The sequence below is a fragment of the Pelophylax lessonae genome (assembly GCF_965119305.1).
Source record: "Pelophylax lessonae genome assembly, chromosome: 2".
Classification (NCBI taxonomy): domain Eukaryota; kingdom Metazoa; phylum Chordata; class Amphibia; order Anura; family Ranidae; genus Pelophylax; species Pelophylax lessonae.
In genome coordinates this window covers 257,451,301-257,475,937 of record NC_138769.1, presented here as the reverse complement: position 1 = coordinate 257,475,937, position 24,637 = coordinate 257,451,301, and the positions used below count along the sequence as shown (strand labels likewise).

General features: G+C 46.3%; 1 protein-coding gene across 1 annotated transcript in view; it reads left to right on the top strand.

The window, feature by feature from the left end:
* Positions 1-2,198: 2,198 nt before the first annotated feature.
* Positions 2,199-24,637, top strand: part of LOC309546658 (complement decay-accelerating factor-like) — a gene marked incomplete at its 3' end in the record, with an annotated part of 199,029 nt that continues 176,590 nt past the window's right edge. Inside the window, exon 1 of the mRNA XM_082246381.1 lies at positions 2,199-2,279. Coding sequence (XP_082102507.1) covers positions 2,204-2,279 — 76 coding nt within the window. The 5' untranslated portion in view covers positions 2,199-2,203. The remainder of the gene's footprint in view (positions 2,280-24,637) is intronic.

The following is a 24,637-nucleotide window of genomic DNA, read 5'->3' as shown; positions in this document are numbered from 1 at the left end:
CCAGTGAAGGAATTTGATCATTTTTCTAGTTGAAATGCGGTAATGTCTCTGGAAATTATCTGGTTGTAGATGCAGGCAAAAAAGCTGTAATCCTGATTCTGTGGGTTACTTACCTGAAACAAGTATGCAGGATAAACTCTTCATATTTCTCTGCTGTAAACTTGTTTCAGATCGGTGCATTTCAAAGTAGACAACCCAAGACTGTTGTGACATTCCTGGAACGCACATTTTTTAAAATCCAGGACACTTCTGACAGTTCCCATATTTTATACCAGGTGTGGGCAACTGTGGTCCTCCAGCTATTGTGGAACTACAGGTCCCATGATGCCTCTGTTTCTGGGAGTCATGCTTGTAACTGTAGTCTTGCGATGTCTCATGGTACATGTAGTTCAACAACAGCTAGAGGGCAACAGTTGCCCACCCCTATTTTATACCCTCACAAGTTCCCTTCGATGTCCTAAACCTTTGGACTTGCATGTTTGGGGTGTTGTGTGTTTTTTTTTTTTTTTTTTTTTAATGCAACTGTATTTGGAATATTGCTTACCAAAAAACAATTTTCTATACAATAATGTACAGTATAGGTTAAATATTAATCCTAAAAGCAAATGCAAAATTAAACATTCTGATTGAAGGATATATAAACAGCGCTAGATCCTCACACTTAGTCCGCATTCACACTGATCCGACTTGGACCGCGACTTGTCAGCCTGACAAGTCGCGGTCCGTCACGCTCCCATTGTGTAGTACAGGAGCTGTTCTAATAGGAGCGACGCAAGTCGCTCCGACTTAGAAAAAGGGTCCTGTACTACTTCGGGGCGACCTGGAGCGACTTGCATAGACATTCATTTCATGAAGTCAGTGCAAGTCGTGCTGAAGTCGCGGTGCACGCGACTTCACAGGTCGCCCCCTAAGTCTTAGTGTTAACCGACGCTTAGTGCCGGTTCACACTTATGCGATGCGGGAAGGCTGCGAATTTGCAGCCTGTTCCCACATTGCAAACACACCCTTGGCAGTTCACACTGCCATATGCGATATGCTGGGGGTGTCAATGAAATGTTAACGACACCCCCAGTTTGATCGCATATCGCAGTGCGATCTTTACAGTTCGCATAGGATGGATCGCACAAGTGTGAACCACTGTGCGATCTGATCCTGATGCGGCTAAAAAAAAGGGTTATGTGCGACTTTGCTGCGGGTGCAGTGTGAATTTAGCCATACAAATTGTTTGGCTGAATTCGCACCGCACAGCCGATCACATGTATTGAAGGAGCAGTGCGCTCCGATATTACATGCGATCGCCGCAGCCGCACTAGTGTGAACCGGCACTTAGTGTCACTGTGTACAAGTGATGGTTATGTGAATCATCCAATGTATATCTGTGCAAAAATAGCTTTAAATCAACAATAATTCAAAGGAAAATAAATATTAAAAATTTATAAAAATTGATAAAGTGCTTCTAATAGTGCTAACAACCAATACTAAATAGTGCTAAATGAGTGCAATATATGCAAAAATGCCAATATATAAAGTGCAATATACAACAACAAATGTCACCAAATAAGTGCTTGAGTCCAAAACATATGAGTTTTAAAATATAGTCCGTGACAGTGGGGGCATAATATAGTGCAAAAAAAGTGAGTCCTTAAAATGAGCTGGATCAAGTGGCTGTGCATGCACGTTAGCAATGATGGTGTCACCCTCCACTTCACCGCCAAAAAATTGTAGCAAGGTAGCGCACTTACCAGATGGTGTTGATCCAAGCTAGCATACGCCAGCAAAGGATCAAATTAGGCTTAGGGGTCTCCTCTCACTGGCAGACCGGAACCATTTTTCCATATATTGCACTCATTTAGCACTATTTAGTATTGGTTGTTAGCACTACTAGAAGCACTTTATCAATTTTTATTAATTTTTAATAATATTTATTTTCCTTTGAATCATTGTTGATTTAAAGCTATTTTTGCACAGATATACATTGGATGATTCACATAACCATCACTTGTACACAGTGACACGAAGTGTGAGGATCTAGCGCTGTTTATATATCCTTCAATCTTCATACTTACCCTTAGGGGTAATTTGAAACAAGCTGCGTCCTCCTCATTTTTTATCAAAGTACAAATTCCAGTGGCGCGAGTGGTATATCATTATTTCAAAACATTCTGATTAACTTAGTAATTTTCTTTTCTGCAGATTTGTCAAAATGACCTTGAGGCCATATACCCTTGGATGGGCCTTCGCATTTTTGCTGTGCTTTGTAATATTTAATAGTGCTTGGGGTAAGTTTTTTTATTTATTTATTTTTGTTTTGTCTGTTGCATGTGTTTTAATTATATATTTTTCTTATAAAGATGGATTACAGGGAGGAAAAGGAAACGGTTCCAGCAATAATTTTCTGTTGAGAACCCACCCATATTACTGGGTGTTTAACCTTTAAAATCAAAACCCTGCTTTACCACTAGAGCCTGATTAACCATCACACGTGTATTGTTGGGTTACTCCATCACCTGAATTGAACACCACCATCAAATCCTCACTCAGAGTTGCTCTATCAAAATTTAGAACTCTTTTTTTCATTCACAATATGACAGCGGACCTCCTCTTCACTCTATAAATCTGTAGTCCACATAATGTTGAGGGTACATGTGTGTTTTGAAAGTTACCAACTCAAGTATACTTTGCAGCCATAATGCAGAGAATAGACTGGAGCAGTGCATATGGTTTGCCATATTACCTTTAGCAAGTTACTTCTCTGCGTATGTTTCTCTGCAGTATGATTATAGAGAACCTTTTTATGTTATATCCTTCAAATCCACATGTGCTGTTGCCCTTGTTCTGAGGACGAATTCCTATTGAAACCAATAATTCACTGCTTAAAGTTCACTAAGCTCCTATTGTCTTTTCTTTGTTGCACATGGCCTTCAGGATATTCCAGTGAATAGAACCCTGAGCTTCTTCCCTACACTTTCTCTATCGTTCATTAACGGACGCAGTCTCTGTTCTTCATAACAGTAGGGTTATACTGCCACCTACAGGAGTAGGACACTAGGCAGAAAAAAAGTTTTGGGTACACCTATGGGCAGTCCCAGTAGGTATACTCCCTCTCCCTGCTATAGGATTTGTTTTTTTTCTGCCTAGTCAGGAGTAAGGACCTAGTTCCTTGCTGGGATCTCTGGTCCTGGCAAAAGTTTTTTTCTAACCAGATTTTTTTCCTGTGAGATCTACAATCAACTAAGCTAGACTGGGTGACGGGCTGGATATATAGATTCTTGTGCTAAAAAGATTGACGACCATGTTTGTGTAGCCTGGTAGCCTTTTTGTGGTGGATCCCATTGAAATTCATGTTTTTGGAGTCCCTAGAGGCGTTTTTTTGGCAGTGAAGCCCCTCCTTATACCCTTGTGCTGAAACTCGGTTTCCTACTACACACAGATCGATGCAGACACGTGCTGTACAGACATCCTGGTGCGGGTGGTGAGTCTGGGGGTCTCTCTCTCTCTCTATGCTGGGGGTCTTCAGTGCTTTGTGCCTGTCCTCTTGGGGGCGCTACAGCACAGTGGGACGTTCCTAAACTGTGTTTTTTTTTTCCAAATTTTTCTGCGGGTTCCCCAGGTGTGACATGAACCCTGTGGAATCCGTTTCCCCACCTGATCCCCTCCTGAAGGCCGCAGGGCCCTCCAGATCCCAGCCATCCATAGATGCACTGCCGGCGGTCTTGGAATCTTTTGTGTCCCGGGTGGAGGTGGACTTTAGGAGGCGAAGTGCCAAAAAACGCCCCTGCCTACACCTGCCTCATCTGATCTGTCAGATTCTGAATCTGATTCAGCTACCACAAACGTGGGTCTCCCTGCCGGGTCTACTACCTTGCGCCCTGTTTCCTCTGATAGTGAGGATGACGCCTCTCCTTCTGCCACCGCACAAGAAAAGGCGCTGGTGGACGCACTGGTTGTATCTGTGCGTGAGACCCTAAAAATGGAGGACGCAACTGCGAATGAGGCGCAGCTTATGTTTGGCACTCACAAGCCATCCAGAGCGGCAAAGGTTTTTCCCGCGTATTTTGACAACATTGTCAACAAAGAGTGGGACCGCCCAAAGCGTCCCCCTGGGGTGCCTAAGCAGATTGCTAGACGTTACGCCTTTGAGGAGTCCCTTATTAAAAAGTGTTATGTAAAAACGGATATGGCCCAAGGGATTTTAAAGAGACAACCACACAAAAAATATATATATAAAACTACATCATTTTAATTCTAAAAAAAAAGGTAAAAAAGACAATGCAAAATAATACATAGAACAAGCATGGTTTCCTGGACCCGTGGCTATCCCAGATACAAGGCAAGTGGGTTCACGAGGTCATACGGTCAGGTTACGCCAGCGGAGGGTATCGGTCCGGGGTTACCTGGATGATCTGCGTCTCCATGCAGAGTCTCCCACAGGGCTGGTGACAAACTTAGAGGTCACCATAAGGACTCTGGAGGATTTCGGGTGGATTCTGAACCTTCAGAATTCGTTCCTGGTCCCTTCCATGAGACTGAATTATCTGGGTCTTCCTCCAGACAAACTTCAAAAACTCTGGACTGTGATTCAGCTATTGCTGTCCAGCAAATGGTCGTCGCTTGTATGAGAGTTTTGGGACTGATGGTGTCATCCTTCGAGGTGGTCCCATTTGCTCAATTCCACACAAGAATCCTCCAGAACGAAATCCTTCTCAAATGGAACTAAGATCCAAATTCTCTGGACAACCAGATCCAGCTGATCCATGTGACCAGGAGGTCCCTGATATAGTGGGTTCGGTCCCCGACGCTCAAACAAGGAAAATCCTACCTTCCCCTGTATTGGACAGTTGTCACCATGAATGCCAGCCTGTCTGGGTGGGGAGGTGTTCTCGGCAAGCTTTCTGCTCAAGGGGTCTGGTCCCTGGAAGAATCCTGGTTACCAGTCAATGTTCTGCAGCTGAGAGCGATCATGACAGACGGAGTACCTTCAGGGCTGTCCAGTGCGCATTCAATTGGACAATGCCACGGTCATGGCTTACATCAATCACCAAGGGGGCACCAGAAGTGTCCTTGCAGCCTTGGAGGTTGCAGGCATCCTTTGGTGGGTGGAATGCTTAGTTCCAGCTCTCTCCGCCGTTCACATTCCAGGAGTGGAAAATTGGCAGGCGGATTACCTCAGTCGGCAGACCTTGGATCAAGGGGAAAAGTCTCTCCATCTGGAGGTGTTCAGCAGTTGTGCCTTCATTGGGGTGCTCCAGAAGTAGATCTGTGGGCATCTGGGATCAACAGGAAAGTGCAGAGGTTTGTGGCCTGCTCTCGGGACCCTCTGGCAGATGCCACAGATGCGCTGGTGGCTCCGTGCGGTCCGCATCAGCTGATGTATGCCTTTCCCCCTCTCAAGTTGCTGCCAAAACTTCTTTGCTGGATCGAGGCGGATGGGATTCTGGTCATCCTTGTGGCTCCGGACTGGCCTCCTTGAGCTTGGTACACCAACCTGGTCAGGCTAGTCGCAGATGTTCCTTGGAGACTTCTCTCAGGGAGGATCTGTTGTCTCAAGGGCCAATCGTCCATCCTGCTTTACAGGCGCTGTCTTTGACAGCTTGGCTGTTGAAAGCCAGGTGCATAAGCACAGGGGATTGTGTGCTGCAGTGATTCCCACTCTGCTTAAGGCAAGGAAAGCGACTTCTAGAAAGATCTATCATCGTACGTGGAAGTTGTATATTGTGTGGTGTGAGTCTCTTGGGGTTCCCCCTGGCTCGTACTCGGTGGGTCGGATCTTGACCTTCCTTCAATGGGGAGTTGATCAAAAATTGGCCTTGAGTCCTAGCAAGGGTCAGGTTTCGGCCTTGGCAATTTTCTTCCAAAGGCCATAGCCACCCATTCCCTGGTGCGTAACTTTATCCAGGGGGTGCGACACTTGGCACTTCCGTTGCTACCTTGGAACCTTAATTTGGTGCTGGCGGTTCTCCAGAAACCTCCCTTTGAAAATATTCGGGCGATTCCCCTGTTTACCTTATCCCAGAAGGTGGCCGCCTTGGTGGCTATTACAAACCCAATTCCCAAAAAGTTGGGACACTGTACAAATTGTGAGTAAAAAAGGAATGGACTAATTTACAAATCTCAAACTTGTATTTTATTCACAATATAATATACAGTGCCTTGCGAAAGTATTCGGCCCCCTTGAACTTTTCGACCTTTTGCCACATTTCAGGCTTCAAACATTTAGATATAAAACTGTAATTTTTTTTGTGAAGAATCAACAACAAGTGGAACACAATCATGAAGTGGAACAAAATTTATTGGATATTTCAAACTTTTTAAACAAAAAACTGAAAAATTGGGCGTGCAAAATTATTCAGCCCCCTTAAGTTAATACTTTGTAGCGCCACCTTTTGCGGCGATTATAGCTGTAAGTCACTTGGGGTATGTCTCTATCAGTTTTGCACATCGAGAGACTGAAATTTTTGCCCATTCCTCCTTGCAAAACAGCTTGAGCTCAGTGAGGTTGGATGGAGAGCGTTTGTGAACAGCAGTTTTCAGTTCTTTCCACAGATTCTCGATTGGATTCAGGTCTGGACTTTGACTTGGCCATTCTAACACCTGGATATGTTTTTGTGAACTATTCCATTTGTAGATTTTGCTTTATGTTTTGGATCATTGTCTTGTTGGAAGACAAATCTCCGTCCCAGTCTCAGGTCTTTTGCAGACTCCATCAGGTTTTCTTCCAGAATGGTCCTGTATTTGGCTCCATCCATCTTCCTATCAATTTTAACCATCTTCCCTGTCCCTGCTGAAGAAAAGCAGGCCCAAACCATGATGCTGCCATTACCATGTTTGACAGTGGGGATGGTGTATTCAGGGTGATGAGCTGTGTTGCTTTTGCGCCAAACATAACGTTTTGCATTATTACCAAAAATTTGGATTTTGGTTTCATCTGACCAGAGCACCTTCTTCCACATGTTTGGTGTGTCTCCCAGGTGGCTTGTGGCAAACTTTAAATGACACTTTTTATGGATATCTTTAAGAAATGGCTTTCTTCTTGCCACTCTTCCATAAAGGCCAGATTTGTGCAGTATACGACTGATTGTTGTCCTATGGACAGAGTCTCCCACCTCAGCTGTAGATATCTGCAGTTCATCCAGAGTGATCATGGGCCTCTTGTCTGCATCTCTGATAAGTCTTCTCCTTGTATGAGCTGAAAGTTTAGAGGGACGGCCAGGTCTTCGTAGATTTGCAGTGGTCTGATACTCCTTCCATTTCAATATTATCACTTGCACAGTGCTCCTTGGGATGTCTAAAGCTTGGGAAATCTTTTTGTATCCAAATCCGGCTTTAAACTTCTCCACAACAGTATTTCGGACCTGCCTGGTGTGTTCCTTGTTCTTCATGATGCTCTCTGCGCTTTAGACGGACCTCTGAGATTATCACAGTGCAGGTGCATTTATACGGAGACTTAATTACACACAGGTGGATTCTATTTATCATCATCAGTCATTTAGGTCAACATTGGATCATTCAGAGATCCTCACTGAACTTCTGGAGAGAGTTTGCTGCACTGAAAGTAAAGGGGCTGAATAATTTTGCACGCCCAATTTTTCAGTTTTTTATTTGTTAACAAAGTTTGAAATATCCAATAAATTTCGTTCCACTTCATGATTGTGTCCCACTTGTTTCTGATTCTTCACAAAAAATTACAGTTTTATATCTTTATGTTTGAAGCCTGAAATGTGGCAAAAGGTCGCAGAATTAAAGGGGGCCGAATACTTTCGCAAGGCACTGTAGATAACATATCAAATGTTGAAAGTGAGACATTTTGAAATGTCATGTCAAATATTGGCTCATTTTGGATTTCATGAGAGCTACTCAGAATCACTTGACACTCAGTCGCACAACACTCACGGTTGCACAACACTCACAGTCGCACAGCCCGGTCAGTCGCACAGCGGGGTCAGTCGCATCACAGTCGCACCACACTCACAGTCGCACAACACTCAATCGCACAGCCCAATCAGTCGCACAACACTCAGTCGCACAACTCTCAGTCGCACAGCCCGGTCAGTCGCACAACACTCACAGTCACACAGCCCGGTCAGTCGCATGACACTCAGTCGCACAGCCCGGTCAGTCTCACAGCCCGGTAAGTCGCTGTCGTAGGGCACAGTCGTACAACACTCAGTCGCACAGCCTGGTCAGTCGCCCAGAGCAGTCAGTCGCAGAGCACAGTCAGTCACAGAGCACAGTCAGTCGCAGTCGAAGAGCACAGTCCCTAGCTAGTCCCTTTGGTTCCCCCCCACCAGCTGCCAAACAGCTGATCGGTCACCTACTCACATGCTGCTGTTCCGGGTCACCAGCTCACTCCCAGTCCTTCAGTCCCCCTGACCGTCCTCTGCCGTTTGGTGGTCCCAGGTGTCGCAGGCTTCCCCCCAGGAGGTCTCCCGCACGTCTCCCCCTGCAGCTCCTTCAGACATACACACACTCACAGCGCTGCACACTCTCCCCACACACACAGCTTCCGGTTTCTCCTCTCAGCGCCTCCCCCGCACGTCCGGCTCACAGCGCGCCTCCTCCGATCACAGGTGTGATCAATATAATTTATATCAACTATTAGTTGAAACCAAAAGTCAATATCTCGTCCATATATTGACACACATTTATTTACAGTTACTAATGGAGATTACACATAAACTCCTCATAAGGCAACGGCTACACATTCCAAAACAGTTGGGACAGGTAGCAATAAGAGGCCGGAAAAGTTAAATGTACATATGGAGGACCAATTTGCAACTTAGGTAAATTGGCAACATGATTGGGCATAAAAAGAGCCTCTCAGAGTGGCAGTGTTTCTCAGAAGTCAAGATGGGCAGAGGATCACCAATTCCCCCAATGCTGCGGGGAAAAATAGTGGCGTAATATCGGAAAGGAGTTTCTCAGCGGAAAATTGCAAAGAGTTTGAAGTTCTCATCTACAGTGCATATCATCATCCGAAGATTCAGAGAATCTGGAACAATCTCGGTGCGTAAGGGTCAAGCCGGAAAACCATACTGAATGCCCGTGATCTTAGGGCCCTTAGACGGCACTGCATCACATACAGGAATGCTACTGTAATGGAAATCACAACATGGGCTCAGGAATACTTCCAGAAAACCTTGTCGGTGAACACAATCCACCCTGCCATTCGCCATTGCCGGCTAAAACTGTATTGGCCTAAAAAGAAGCCATATCTAAACATGATCCAGAAGCGCAGGCGTTTTCTCTGGGCCAAGGTTAATTTATTTTTTTCAAATTCTTTATTGAAATATTCAAAAGCAACAAAAAACAAGAGTCACATATGGGAACATTAATAAGTGCAGTATGACAGAAACATAACTGACTGTAGGTCAGTGAGAAAAGCATTATCGAGCAAAAAAGAAAACTTAGACGATCAGCATTTCAAAAGGAGAAACAGTAACAGGAGGACTTACGTAGTCACTTAAGCTTGTAGACCAACACAGTGCGGTCACCATGCACATCAGCACAGGCACAAAGTTGTGGGTCAGAACACCCACATAAAAATGGGCATCGAGGCATACATGCCTCAGTATGCAGTGCTTGAGGTAAATACACAGAAAAAACTTTTCTCACTGGGAAAACAAAGTGATGGGTAAAAGTCACACATGGGTAGAATGAAGTTATATAGTGTATGTGAAGGGGAGAGAGGGGGGACATGGGGGGGGGGGAAGGAAAGGAATGGTGGGGAGGGGGGGGGTTGTAAAGTGGCAGGAAATAAGACAGCAGTTAAGTGGGTAAGAGGGACAGAAAAAGGGAGGGGAGCATGAGGGGTACCGGGTGGATCCCGTGCGGTTTGCCAAGTTCGCAGTGTTCAAGGTTCAGGCGGCATTCTGTAGTGCCCTGCCTTCATCCGAGAGGATGAACATATTCCAACATCCCCAAGTCGCCGAGTATTGTTCCCTCCTGCCCTGCGAGGTCATCACCAGGTCCTCAAAATCATTAATTTGTTTAACTCTGGACAGCCAAAGCGGCATCGAAGGAGGGGTCGTGGATTTCCAACACAAGCCAATGCACCCCTTAGCTGCGTTGAGGAGGTGGCGCAGGACCGATTTCTTATAGCGTTGTGGGTGGATGATGGTTGTACAGTGCAGCAAGAAGAAGGCAGGGTCGTCCTGGAGGACAACATCAGTCACATTTTGGGATATTTTCCGTACGTCAGACCAGAAACTCTTTAGGCGGGGACAGCTCCAAAATATATGGAGCATGGAACCTCGGTCTCCCAGGCAACGCCAGCATCTGTCTGATGCCTCGGGAAAGAATCCGGCTAACCGAGCCGGAGTGTAATACCAATGCGTCATCAATTTGTAATTGGTCTCCTGGAGGCGCGTGCAAATCGAGGAGCGCAAAGAAAACCAAATAATATTTGTGCGCTGGGTCGCCGTGAAGGTCCTCTGTAGTTCCCCCTCCCACTTCAAGAGACCCGGGAGAACAAAGTCCCCTGGGGGCTCCGAAAGTATGGAATAGAGCTGGGATAGGGCATGAGGTAGGGGGGTGTCCCCCGAAATAAGAATCTCGAGGGGCGTCAGTGGTCTCTCGAAGAGTGAGCATGACCCCAGCCCTCGTAGAAAGTGCAGCAACTGAAGTGCCTGCCACCTGGAGAGGGCAAACAGGCCACTCTCAGCTGTCAACTGCATTAGGGAAGGCCAAAGCGCATCAGTCCCAAAGTGTTGCACTCGGAAACGCCCCAGTGTCAAGAGCACCCGAAACCTCCCTCCATCACAACCCGTCGGGAAGGCCATGTTGCCCAGTACCGGAAACATGGGCGATTGCATATTCCGAGTAGCCCCAGAGGCCAGGATCTGGGAGCAGATCCGGAGGGTCGGGCCAATAAGGGGGTACCGCAGAACCCGATCGGGCACCGAGCTCAAGCACCACGGTGCACCCGGAAGATGGACCTGGGAGATGGACATCACCAACGCCATCCACATCTTCAATCTAGCGTGTCTGCACCAGTCTACGAGTCTGTTCAGGTGTGCCGCTTGGTAGTACCTCTTGACGTCCGGGACTGCCACGCCTCCATGGGATTTGGGTAGCATGAGTATGCGCCTAGCCAGTCTGGGTCGTCTACCTGCCCAGATAAATTTGGTGAAGGCGGATTCCACCTGCTTAAAAAAGACGGCTGGGATAGACACCGGCAATGTCTGGAACAGGTAAAGGTATTTCGGCAATATGGACATCTTGAGGATGTTGCAGCGACCAAACCAGGAGTGCAGTCCAGTCGACCATTTAGTCATCAGAGCGCGGGTGGAAGTCAAAAGGGGGGGGAAAGTTCAGGCGATTAAACGTCTCCAGGGTTTGGTGGAAGCAAAGTACCCAAGTATTTGAGTGCAGGATCAGCCCACTTAAAGGGAAAGCTGTGGCAAAGAGAGTCTCGGATCCGCTCAGGCAGGGCCACTCCCATGGCCTCCGATTTGTGATAGTTGATTTTAAGATGGGAAACTGCCCCATAGAGGTCAAACTCACGGAGGAGATTAGGCAGTGAGATCAAGGGGACCAAGGTTAATTTAAATTGGACTGTGGCAAAGTGGAAAACTATTCTTTGGTCAGACAAATCAAAATTTTAAGTTCTTTTTGGAAAACTGGGACGCTATGTCCTTCGGACTAAAGAGGACAAGGACAACCCAAGTTGTTATCGGCGCTCACTTCAGAAGCCCGCATCTCTGATGGTATGGGGTTGCATGAGTGCGTGTGGCATGGGCAGCTTACACATCTGGAAAGGCACCATCAATGCTGAAAGGTATATCCAAGTTCTATGCAAAAAAAAGGGTCCCAGTCAAAAAAAACTGGTTGTTGGGGGTAGTCCTTCAACCGACTCACCCCAAAAGGGGGTGTGGGGAACCTATGGGAGTAGAACCATCAAAAACAAGATGGAATGGGAGTAACCATTCACAAGATAAGGCGATACCCACGTGGTATAAAGGGTAAAAAAAAAATACTTTATTCAAAAATTGAGAATTAATAACATGTTGTCACACATCTGCAAACACAAATCACAAGACATGACATTAACATGATTAAAAGAACATCCCAATGACGGTGCAGGTGAATGAATACAGGGGATATGTCACTCACAGCTGTAGAATAAGCAAATATCAAAACTCCAACTATGCTGTGAAACACAATAGCAATATGATAGCATTAATTGCATGACTTGGAATCAATTTTAAAATGTGAATTGAAAATCACAGTAAGTGTATCACATTTCAAAAAATCAGATTCAATATTGCAGGTGTGGATCGCTCTTCAGAGTGCTATAATTCTGATAAGGCAACATGAGCTGATCCAATTAATCAGCATATTAAGAGGACACACCTAATGAAACATTTGCTGGTGTAAATACACAGTCCAACCAAAAGGAGATTCTGAGGCTGACTATGGGTGAATGGAAAAAACAGTATATTTCACTGATGTCAGGTATTCCAATCAAGGAGTATAATGAATGGAATTGTATTGTATTTTCCAACATGACAATGCCAGACCACATACTGCATCAATTACAACATCATGGCTGCGTAGAAGAAGGATCCGGGTACTGAAATGGCCAGCCTGCAGTCCAGATCTTTTAGCCATAGAAAACATTTGGTGCATCATAAAGAGGATGATGCGACAAAGAAGACCTAAGACAGTTGAGCAACTAGAAGCCTGTATTAGACAAGAATGGGGCAACATTCCCATACCTAAACTTGAGCAACTTGTCTCCTCAAACCCCAGACGTTTGCAGACTGTTATAAAAAGAAGAGGGGATGCCACACAGTGGTAAACATGGCCTTGTCCCAACTTTTTTGAGATGTGTTGAAGCCATGAAATTTAAAATCAACTTATTTTTCCCTTTTAAATTATGCATTTTCCCAGTTTAAAAATTTGATATGCCATCTATGTTGTATTCTGAATACAATATTGAAATTTGAAACTTCCACATCATTGCATTCTGTTTTTATTCACAATTTGTACAGTGTCCGAACTTTTTTGGAATCGGGTTTGTACTTCTGCCCACAGGGTGTCTTAACTGGTGGTGTTGCCATGTCCTTCTCCCTATCTGGTGGTTCACAGTGATAAAGTGGTGCTTTGTTTGGCTCCGTCCTTCCTTCCGATGGTGGTTTCCAGTTTCCACTTAAATGAGGGCATTGTGCTACCCTCCTTGTGTCCTAAGCCTAAACATCCTAAGGAACTTGCACTGCATACTTTGGATGTGGTTCGGGCAATCAGGGTGTACTTGGCGACTACTGTTTCGTTTCGGAAGTCAGATTCGCTCTTTGTACTCACAGATGGACCAAAGATAGGGCTGCCTGTGTCTGCTGCGACTTTTTCCAGATGGATTAGACAGACAGTTGTGCAGGCTTATTCACTTAACCGGTTGCCGACCGACGCACGACTATATACTGCGGCGGTCAGCCCCGGCCAGGCAGAGTGACGTATCGGTACGTCACTCGCCTGTCACTGACTTGCGAGCCAATGGCGGGCGCGCGCCCGCCGCGGCTCGTTCACAGACAAGTCAGTGCGTGTGACCGGCGGACTCGATGTCCGCCAGTCACACTGCGATCGCTCCTGTGAAGGGAGAAAGACAGAGCGGCTTATGTAAACAAGCCGCCTGTCAGTTCTCCCTGTGTAAAAGTGAAGATCTGACCGTTCTACTATGTAGAACCGTGGATCTTTGCTTTTACACCAATAGCAATGTCCCTGCACAGTTAGAAACACGCCCCTAGGACACACTTAACCCCTCCCTGTCCAATAAAGTTAACCTCTTCCCTGCCAGTGTCATTTTTGCAGTAACAGTGCATATGTATAGCACTGATTACTGCAGTAATGTCACTGGTACCCCCAAAAGTGTCAAAAATGTCAGTCAAGGGTCCGATCTGTCCGCCGCAATGTCGCAGTACCGAAAAAAAAAATCGCAGATGGCCGCCATTACACGTTAAAAAAAAAACCACCAAAAATGACAAAAATCTTTCCCTTTGTTAGTAAACACGATAACTTTTGCGCAAACCAATCAAAATACGCTTTTTGCAATTTTTTTTACCAAACATATGTAGCATAAAACAAATTGGCCGAAAATGTTAAAAAATTTTGATTTTTACATTTTTTTTTTTGGGGAATTTCATATAAAAAAATGTGAAAAATATTGTTATTTTTGCAAAATTTACGCTCTTTTTTTGTTTATAGCGCATGATCAAAAAATCGCACAGGTGATCAAATACCACCAAAAGAAAGCTCTGTTTGTGGGAAAAAAAAGGACGTCAAATTCGTTTAGGTACAGCGTCGCACGTCCGCGCAATTGTCCGTTAAAGTCACGCAGTAAAAAATCGCAAAAAAAACCCTGGTCTTTTAGCAGCCAAATCCTCCGGGGCTTAAGTGGTTAAGGGTCAGGTTCCACCTTTCCCTATTAAGGATCACAATCATGACATAATCAGAGGAAAATTCAACTGTATGGATTCATAAATTGTGCAAATACCAGAGCTCAAACCCAGTGTAATGGTTCAGGAAGTCAAAGCTATCCTAATAGAGGGAAAAGAAACCAAAAAATAAAGAAAAAGGGAAGGGGGAAACATTTCCACTGGAGTAAACAGATAACAACACAGTTAGCATTAGAAGACCAAGCAACGTCTATCCCATCAAGAGCCTATCCATCACCAGCTGAGGTGGTGCCTGGGACGGATCATCCAACCATGGTTGCCAAAGGGAATAAAACTTTTTGTGCGCCTTACGATGTTAAGTAACTTTTTCTCGAATCCAGTAAATTTTCGACTAGTTTCGACCCATTGTGCAACCGTTGGTACACGGGAGGTTATCCAATATCTATCAATTTGCGGGCCACATACAGCAGTCGAAGGACCGCCGTATGGTCATGTGGTGTCAAACTCTCTTCCTCCAGTGCACCAAGCAGACACACAACCGGATCCCTAGACAATCTAAAATTATAGACCCTGTATATAGAGTCAATGACCTCGTTCCAATATCGGAACAACTTGGGACATCTCCAAATCATGTGAATAAGGGTGCCTTGATCCCTATTACATTTAGGGCACACATCACTTTCCCTACGCCCCCATTTAAACAGCTGAACCAGAGTTTGGTAAGCCCTATGAAAGAGGAATAAGTGGGAAATGTTCTGCGATGTGGACACTGAGACCAACGATATAGAGGAAGGACATAGTTCCCAAGTTTCTCCATCAATAGGGCCCAAGTCCCTCTCCCAGCTAACCCAGGCCGGAAGAGAGGCTGGGTCCTGTAAGGCAGCCAACAGAGTAAGATAAATGCGAGAAAGCATGCCTCCTTTGGCAGTGGTCTTAAAAACATCTAATGTCAAGTTATGTTCAGTCAGCCTAAGTGGTACCGTCCTTGATTGGACTGCTATTGCATGGCGCAACTGCAGGGATTGAGAAAAGCAATGCTCCGTGTCTCCCAGCACTCCACTCCCTCCAACCGGAGCAACTCTCGATAGTTGGAATTCTGCCACAGTGAAGTACCATGGAAGAATCCCTTTATTTGGAGCATTTTCCGCACGTATTGCCACAGTGTAAGGAGAAGCCTGATTGTTGGGAGTAAGACTTTTAAATGTGTAAACCTGGCCTCTAAGTGTGTGAACGCTGTATATGGGGAACTCGGCGGGGGAGACCAGGAGAGCACGGATGGGATCGGAAAGGTCATGAAGTTCCCAGCCGCCCAGATGCTGAACCTGGGAGGCAAGGAAATACATCCTAGGATTGGGGACGGTGAGTCCCCCATTATCCCTACTCATCTGGAGCATGGTGAGCCTAATGCGAGCCACCCTCTTTTTCCAAATTAGATCACGAAACAAGGATTCCTCACGGAGGAACCACCACTTTGGGATCCAGAGGGGAGCATTGTGTAATACATAGAGGAGTTGGGAAGCCCAAATCATCTTAACCAAGTTAAACCAGCCCGCCACCGACAGAGGAAGTTTACACCAAGTCGTACACTTGAGGCGAAATTTACGAAGCAGGGGTACTAGGTTAAGCTCCAGGTATCCTCCTACATCTGGGGACACTTGGACACCCAAGTATTTAAACTGGTCCACCATGCTCACAGCCACGGCGTGAGCTGGCAGGGGGGCAGTGATGGGATCCAAGGGCATAAGGACTGATTTGTCCCAATTAATAGAGAACCCGGAGAAGGAACCGAAGAAGTCAATAAGAGACATAACCTCACACAGTGACTCCCCTGTGTCTCCCAGGTAGGGAAGGGTGTCGTCTGCATATAAAGAAATAACATCCATCGGAAGCCAACAATCCCCGAGGATGCCCAAATACGTGCTGCAAGTGGCTCCAAGGCCATTACAAACAGCAGGGGTAAAAGTGGGCACCCCTGCCTAGTGCCCCGGAACAGGTTGAAGGGTTCCGGCAGTTCCCCATTAATCCTTAATCTTGCTTGTGGATTAGCATATAGTAATTTAACCCAGCTGATAAAGGTCTCACCCACTCCAAAATGCCTCAACACTGCCCAAAGATAAGGCCATTCGACACTGTTGAAGGCCTTAGCTGCATCCAGGGTAAAACTCCCAGATAGCCCTAGAGATCTCAGGGGTAGTACTCCACTGAACGCCCGAGGGGGTCCCTAAGTTCCGCAATAAATGCGGCGGGTTGTGGGGAACGTACCAACATAGCCAGCATGTGACCCGTACTCTCCCCCTCCTCAAAATGTTTTTGTTGAAGAACCTTTTGTTTTCAGCTAGTTGTAATGCCACGGTCTTAGAGAGGGATTGGGCTGCCAACCAAGAGCGCTGGGTGTCATCATTAGGGTTATTCACATATGCTTCCTCTGTCCTCGTCCCCTCCGCCATGACTGTATTCTCCCACACTTTAGTAGAGGACTTAATATTGGTAATCAAAGAGCTAAATTGTCCCCGCAAAAAGGCCTTTGCCGCATCCCACACCACCCCCAGGTCTGCCGTATTCAGGTTAGTTTTAAAGTCGGTGGTTAAATTTAAAATAAGAATAGAGCTGACCATCAGGGATAATGTTACAACATCTGTTGCCATTCAGTGACTAAAGAAAAGCATCAGGGGACCTGGAAGAAAGCATCATGGGAGATGGAGAATGAAAGATGGACCTGACCGCTCCAGAGGAGGATACTCTAGATGGCAAGTGTGCCATAAAGTGTGAGTATTCTGTACACGGGGGGTTTACAGCCTAGTTCTCTAAAGGGATTTTTAAGAATCCTCCACCTTTCATGCATTACTATCATTGGTCCCAACAGCTGAGTCATGTTCACCCCCTCCTAGTGATATGTTTGCATGGTCCACTACATGCTGAACTCTGGCAACATGGAGACCGCAAACCATTTTTGAGATGATCCTGACCATTTTTTTTTTTCTGTCTCCCTGATGATAAAATTCCCAATTACCATCACCTGCCTTGGTCATCCTGAGATACATTCCCCACCCCTAGTACATGTGTGGCTCTTCTGGCTGTTAGGAGCTGCAGAAGGATCTAAGGCTTCTACTTTTTTCCTGCTAGCCACCCTTACTCAGCTTCACTAGTTCTTCTGAGACCCCTTGCCAATCCCTAACTATATCAATCTAGTTCCCTACCTGGGCATCCCTGCACTTACAACAGCTATCCCATAGTCTGTGTACTGAGCAGAAGACTTCTTTTGAGGTTGTCACTCTCCATTGGTGTTGCATTTTACTGCTCCAGATCACTTTTGCAAACCCCCATTAAGTCAGCATGCTCCCATCTGCTTCAGAGGCATTCACCCTAAAATAATTGTTCAATTTATGCGTACATAAAGCACTCTGCGCAATGAACTAAGACTTCAACCTTGCTGCCACTCAAATTCCAATTGCATTTTACAATTTAGATTACTTTATGTTAAAAGGAAAAACATTGCTAACTGATGGATATTCTCCAGTTTCGTTCAAGCTTGGGTTCGGACCAAACCTGTAAGGAAGCTGCCACTCCCACTGCTGCCCCAATCAGCTGTGGGCAGGGCATTTACCACCACAAAGTTGAACATTCTAAATAGACAGAGTTGCTTGTGATATCATTGATCTAATATGTCCACATTTTTTTTCTTTTGCTGCAATATATGCAACATTCAATACCCACAAAATCTGAGCTAAAGGTTAACTGGGCTTTAGTGAAAGGACTATATGCAGAATATGCCATAGTGACCCTCACTGTACACGGTACTGTATGTTACAAGAGTGCTACGCTTTCTGCTCTATGCTATAGGTTTCGCTCTGTATAATGTGTGGTACATTACATACGTCAGACTGCTATTCATTACAGTATAGTTATACTGATAGAAACTTGAAGTGGTTGTAAGCCCTTACATATACACAGTGAAGTGGCTGGCCTCAGTAATACTGAAAGATGAAACAAATCCTCCTACATAAGTTGTACCTGTGTATATGCAATCTTCTCTTCTCTACATCTGTTCAAAGTGCAGAATGTATACAGCTTGTCTGAGCTTTCTGAAAGCAGTGTGCAGGAATTCGAAGTTACACTCTGCAGAGCTCAGTGAGGAGAGCTCGTTGGAGGGAAGAGAGACACCCCCTTCACACAGAAACAGAGCTAAGGCTGGCAATCAAAGGCTGTGTGCTGGAGATCCCTCCCCATCACCTTTTTACATTTTGGTGTCAGGAAAACTTGTCAAAGGTGACTCCTACAGATGACATGGGAACAAGGCAGCAGAAGGAAATTACACGTAAACACTATAGAGGGATTTCTCTATCGTTCATTGATGGACGCAGTCTCTGATCTTCATATCAGTATGGTTATACTGCCCCCTATAGGAGTAGGACACTAGGCAAAAAAAAGTTCTGGCTATGCCTATGGGCAGTCCCAGGGGGTATACCCTCTCTCCCTGCTTTAGGATGTCAGTTTTAATCTGCCTAGTCAGGAGTAAGGACCTAGTTCCTTCCTGGGATCTCTGGTCCTGACAAAAAGTTTATTTCTTGATAGTTTTTTCTAGTTAGCTTTTTCTCCGGATTTTTTTCCTGTGAGATCTACAAGCAACTAAACCGGATCTGGGCGATGGGCTGGATATAAAGATCCAGTAGTCACCCCAGCCGTCCAGGGAGCGCGCGCATATCCCAGCTCCACGCTAGGTCGGCCGCGACATAGTCCCATCGGACGGGGACTGGCCCTGCGAGTTAAATGTATCTCCAGGTCGCATACGACTGGGTCTAGGCCCGTGTCACAGCATTTCAATTGGCCCACAGCCCCCCCACTTCGGTGGAGAGGGGTTCTGTCAGGAAATGGCGCCCGCCTGTTCCTGGTATGGTTAGTGGGGGGGGGGGGGTATGCGCCACCGGCGATGGACGAACGATCGTGCGGGGGTATTTACCTGTCACTCCCAGGGCTCCCTTTCCTGTCGATCCCATCTAGGAGGCTGGGGGGTCCCTCGAGGGCCCTTAGGAGCTCTGCAGGCCGCGCGGGGCTGCCATTTTCTTGTAGCCCATGTGCTCTGCAAGTTTCGGCAGGCCTTTTGCGGTGGATTTCTATAGAGAATCACTGACAGCCATGTTCTCGGAGTTCCTAGAGGTGTTTTTTCTGGGGGTGGAGCCCCACCCCCCCCCCCGAAATTTATACGCTGGTCAACTCCTCGCCGCCAACCCAAATTCGTCCCTTGCCAGACAATTCAGCTGGAAACGTATAACAGTTTCCGAGTTTAAAACTTTTCTGGGCCTTTCCCTCAACATGAACATAACCAAAAAGAGTGATTTGTGGTTATATTGGTCCACTAACCCAATTCACCATATGTGCGTTGTAACATGGGGGACCATTAGCTCAGTGGCAGATGCGTTTTTCACTGTAGTCAGGACTGTGGTTTAAGGGCATTGCAGCCCATTTTTATTAAAACAATAAGGAAAGTCCATAACATAGTTTCCTATGCAGAGGTTCTTCTCCAGTAAATATATATCAAACTGAAAATACTAGCCCACCTGGCTATCTCGCTGTAGCTCTACCTCTGCTCTTGGTGCTGGTCACACAGACTACAAATTCCTTTAGTGTGGACGACTTCACACTAATGCACACGGTTCCACACTGACGTACACCGCTCTTCTGGCCCCAGGCCGGTTACTGTCTCCTACAGACACTCATAGTTACATAGTTACATAGTTAGTGAGGTTGAAAAAAGACATCAGTCCATCCAGTCAACCTATGATGTGTGTGTGTGTGTGTCTACTGTTAAACACACATTGTATACCCCTGTATGTTGTGGTCTTTAAGGTGCCCATCTAATAGTTTTTTGAAACTATCAATGCTCCCTGCTGACACTCAGGCTTTGGCTGCCACATGCAGCCTCTCCGGCTACTGGAGACCACCTGTCTCCCTTGGGTGGAGCAGTCTCTAATTGGAAGCCCTGATGTCTTCCTAAACCTTCATTATAAGGGCTGTGTGCACCTGAGCACACACCCTGCTGGTCATCCCCAAAACATGGACACAGAGTTGGAGATTCCGTCCCTCCCAAGACAGTGTGAAATCTCCAAACTACAGAGCCCCTTTTAGGACTACGAAAAACCTGGAGAAAGCTGCAACAGCAGTTTTCTCCACTGCACATCTACGCTCTGTAGTCCTGCACAGAGCCAATGTGCACACTGTGTCCTTTAAGTGACCCTTTTCACCGTGACAGCCTCCACCTGTCACAGCGTGTACTCTGCTTCCATGTCCAGGGGGAGATATGAGCAAATTCTGCGGTTTTTGCATTTGAACGACCATGAAATCTGTCGTCCTCGGGGAGACCCTGAATATGACCGGCTCCACAAAATTTGGCCCCTCGTAAATCACTTCAATCAGCGGTTTGCAGCCTTGTTTACCCCCAACAAGTTGTCTGCGTTGATGAGTCCCTGATTGAGTTTACTGGCCCCCTTGCTATGAAACAGTATCTCCCCAGCAAGCGTGCCAGATATGGGGTCAAGCTGTATAAGCTGTGTGACCAAGCCAGAGGCTTTTACAGTTTGTTTCCGACTTGGTGTCACCCTTATTCGGAAAGGGTTACCATTTGTACGTGGACAATTTTTATACAAGCGTGCCACTATTTAGTCACCTGCTTGAATTTCAAATTGGCGCATGTGGCACCGTGCGACATAATCACTGGGGCTTCCCCCAACCGCTTGTAGATTCCCGTCTTAGTCGGGGGGAGAGAGCCTGCTTGAAAACGGACAAATTTCTTGCAGTGAAGTGGAGGGATACACGGAATGTTTTCGTTCTGTCCTCCCTTCACGCAGCCACGACAGTCGAAATTACTATGGCAACTGGCATTTAGGAGAAACCCCCTCTGTGCCTTGCAGGTACACTCATCAGCTGCCACTCTGATTTTATATATTCTGACACAAACAGTGTTTGCGCTCAGCATATATGGATACCTCTGATGGCAGCGCTGTGGTAGGTGATTTCACCACTGCAGTTAAAATACCATTAGGTATACATGGAATTTTGTCATGTATACTCGCTATTAAGAAGATGGTTTGGATGTTTGGGCGGTTAATGGTGGGTATACTACACAATTTTCTTGCGGAGGTTTCTGTTAGGTTCTCTTTTTTTCGTTCAGCCCATATGATGCATGAAAAAAAAAAAAACCTACACTTTATGCTAAACAAGGACCAGCAATGTACTATTACGTTGCTGGACTTTGAGTGGTTATACCAGGATGATGCCTGCAGATTTAGGCATCATCTTGGTATCGTTTTTTACAGCCAGCGGTCGGCTTACATGTAAAAGCAATCCTCGGTTTTTCTCGGGCTCTCCTGTCCCACCGGGTAACTCGAGAGTGCAGTCGGTGGTTTAATTATCTAACCATAGAGCTGATTGGAGACGAGAATGGCTCCAATCATCTCTATAGCCTAAGATACCGCAAGCTACGAGCATTTCATGACTTCTCTTTCGCCATTAGAGAAATAAACAGTGCCATTGGGAAATTGGGAAAGCATCTTATCACACCAATCTTGGTGTGGTCAGATGCGTTAAGGTCAGAGGAGAGATCTGGATTCCAAAAGACCCCAATTTATTTTAAAAAGAGTACTTGTCACTACAGATTGCTATCATAGGGGATATTTAAATTCACTGTGATAACAATAATGATAAAAAAAAAAAATGAAAGGAAAGGTGTCAAAAAATGAAAGGAAAGGTGTCAAAATAACATAAAAAAGCAAAATAAATAATAATAAAAAAAAATCAAGCCCCCTTGTCCCCCCGTGCTTGCGCGCAAAGGCGCACGCAAGCGTTGGTCTAGTGTCATATGTAAACCGCAATTGCAGCATGCATGTGAGGTATTGCCACAAATGCCAGGTCGAGGGCAGTAATTCTTGCAGTAGACCTCCTCTGTAAGTCTAAAGTGGTAACCTGTAAAGACTTTTAAAGGCTTTTAAAAATGTAGGTAGTTTGTTGCCGCTGCACAGATGTGCGCAATTTTTAAAACATGTCCTGTTTGGTATCTATGTACTCAGCATAAGATCATCTTTTACATTTTACCAAACAATTTGGAATTATATAGTGTATTTGTGCATTAAATAAAAAAAAAAAATGTGTTTTTCTCTTACGTCCTCCGCCAGTCACCGCCCACTCATACAGTCTTCCCCCAAGGGGTATTGACTTCCTCTCCTTAGGAGTAGCTAGGCAAAAGACTTGTTAAAACAAAAGCATTTACATACACACCCATGGGGTCTGTCCCACTAGTCCAATACCCCTCCTGCAATAGCCATCCCAACTCAGTTTGTCTTCTGCCTAGTTCAGGAGTAGTCAGGCTTCCCTGTGCTGAGGCTACAGTCTCAACCTTCTTCTTCTTATGGTGGCTTCAGTCCCGGCGGTATCGCTAGGAAAATCCTTCTGGCCGTTACTGTGGACGGTGATCACCACGGACGCCAGCCTGTCGGGCTGGGGTGTCGTCCTGGGCAACCTGTCTGCCCAGGGCACTTGGTCGGAGGAGGAATCCTCCCTTCCGATAAACATATTGGAGTTGAGAGCGATCAGGCTATGCCTGCTCCACTGGTCGGATCATCTTCAGGGCCGTCCTGTACGGGTACAGACGCACAATGCCACTGCGGTGGCTTACATCAATCACCAAGGGGCCACCAGGAGTGCCCGGGCGGCCCAGGAAGTGACCAGTATTCTGTCTTGGGCCGAGACTCATGTCCCGGCGATCTTGGCAGTTCACATTCCGGGTGTGGAGAATTGGCAGGCCGGTTACCTGAGCCGCCAGACCCTGGACCAGGGGGAATGGTCCCTGCACCCGGAGGTATTTCAAATGCTGTGTGCGAAGTGGTGATCCCCGGATGTAGATCTGTTCGCGTCTCGACTAAACAACAAGGTGGAAAGGTTCGTGGCAAGAGCGCGCGATCTACTGGCAGACGCCTCGTGTGCGCTGGTGGTGCCTTGGCATCAGTATCATCTGATATAAGCCTTTCCTCCGATTCAGTTGTTTTCCAGGTTCCTTCGCAGGTTGGCCTCGGAACCAAATCTGGTGATTCTGGTGGCGCCGGACTGGCCACGCCGGACCTGGTACGCGGACATCGTTCACCTGGCCATCGAGCCTCCGTGGCTGCCAATGCGAGAAGATCTACTGTCTCAGGGACCAATCTTCCATCCTGCTTTACAGTCGCTGGCTTTAACGGCATGGCTGTTGAAAGCCAGGTCTTGAGAGACTGGGGTCTCTCCTCTGAGGTTATTCCTACTTTGATCAAGGCTAGAAAAGCCTCGTCTGGTAAGATTTATTACCGTACATGGAAAGCTTATTTTGCCTGGTGTGAGTCCAGGGGCTTCTCTCCTCGTTCTTACTCGGTGGCGAGGGTGTTGGCTTTCCTCCAGTCTGGTGTGGACCAGCGCCTTGCGTTGGCCAGGATTAAGGGCCAGGTATCTGCACTGGCTATTCTTTTCTAACGCCCTGTGGCATCTAATTCCTTGATTCACACCTTCATTCAAGGGGTGCGTCACTTGGCCCCTCCTAGAAGGGAGCCCTTACCTCCATGGGACTTGAACTTGGTTCTGTCCGTGTTACAACGTCCTCCGTTTGAAAACATCAGGGAGATCTCGTTGCCTCTGGCTCGCAGAGTGTCGGTTTCCAAAAAACAACAATATCTCTCCTGCGCTCAAGTGGTATGCGGGAAGGTGAATCTTCTAGTCGGTTTTATGACACAAAAGAAGTGGCCCCCCTCAGGACCAAGGGTATCCAAAAGGCACTACAAGAAAACAACAAGAGAAGGGCGCACCGACCTTGTGCATTACCACTTAAAAGTTTATTAAAATCAAAGAAGGGTAGCGTACAATATACTCACAAACGTAGCATATGAACAAGCATATAGGAAATGGGCACCGCTCGCTTCCAGGACACTTCTCTACTGCTGGATAGCGTGATGGCGTCCTCAAAACCTGATGTGGCTTACGCGTTTCGAGGGAGGACCCTCTTCCTCAGAGCCAAAATCGCCACTCGCAGAGTGTCGGAACTGGAGGCGTTGTCTTGCCGCTCCCCTTACCTGGTGGTTCATAGGGACAAGGTGGTCTTGCGACCTAACCCGTCCTTTCTTCCAAAGGTGGTTTCAGATTTTCACCTTAATGAGGACATTGTTTTACCTTCGCTTTGTGGGAATCCTAAGCATCCTAAAGAGTTTGCCTTGCATTCCTTGGATGTTGTCAGGGCG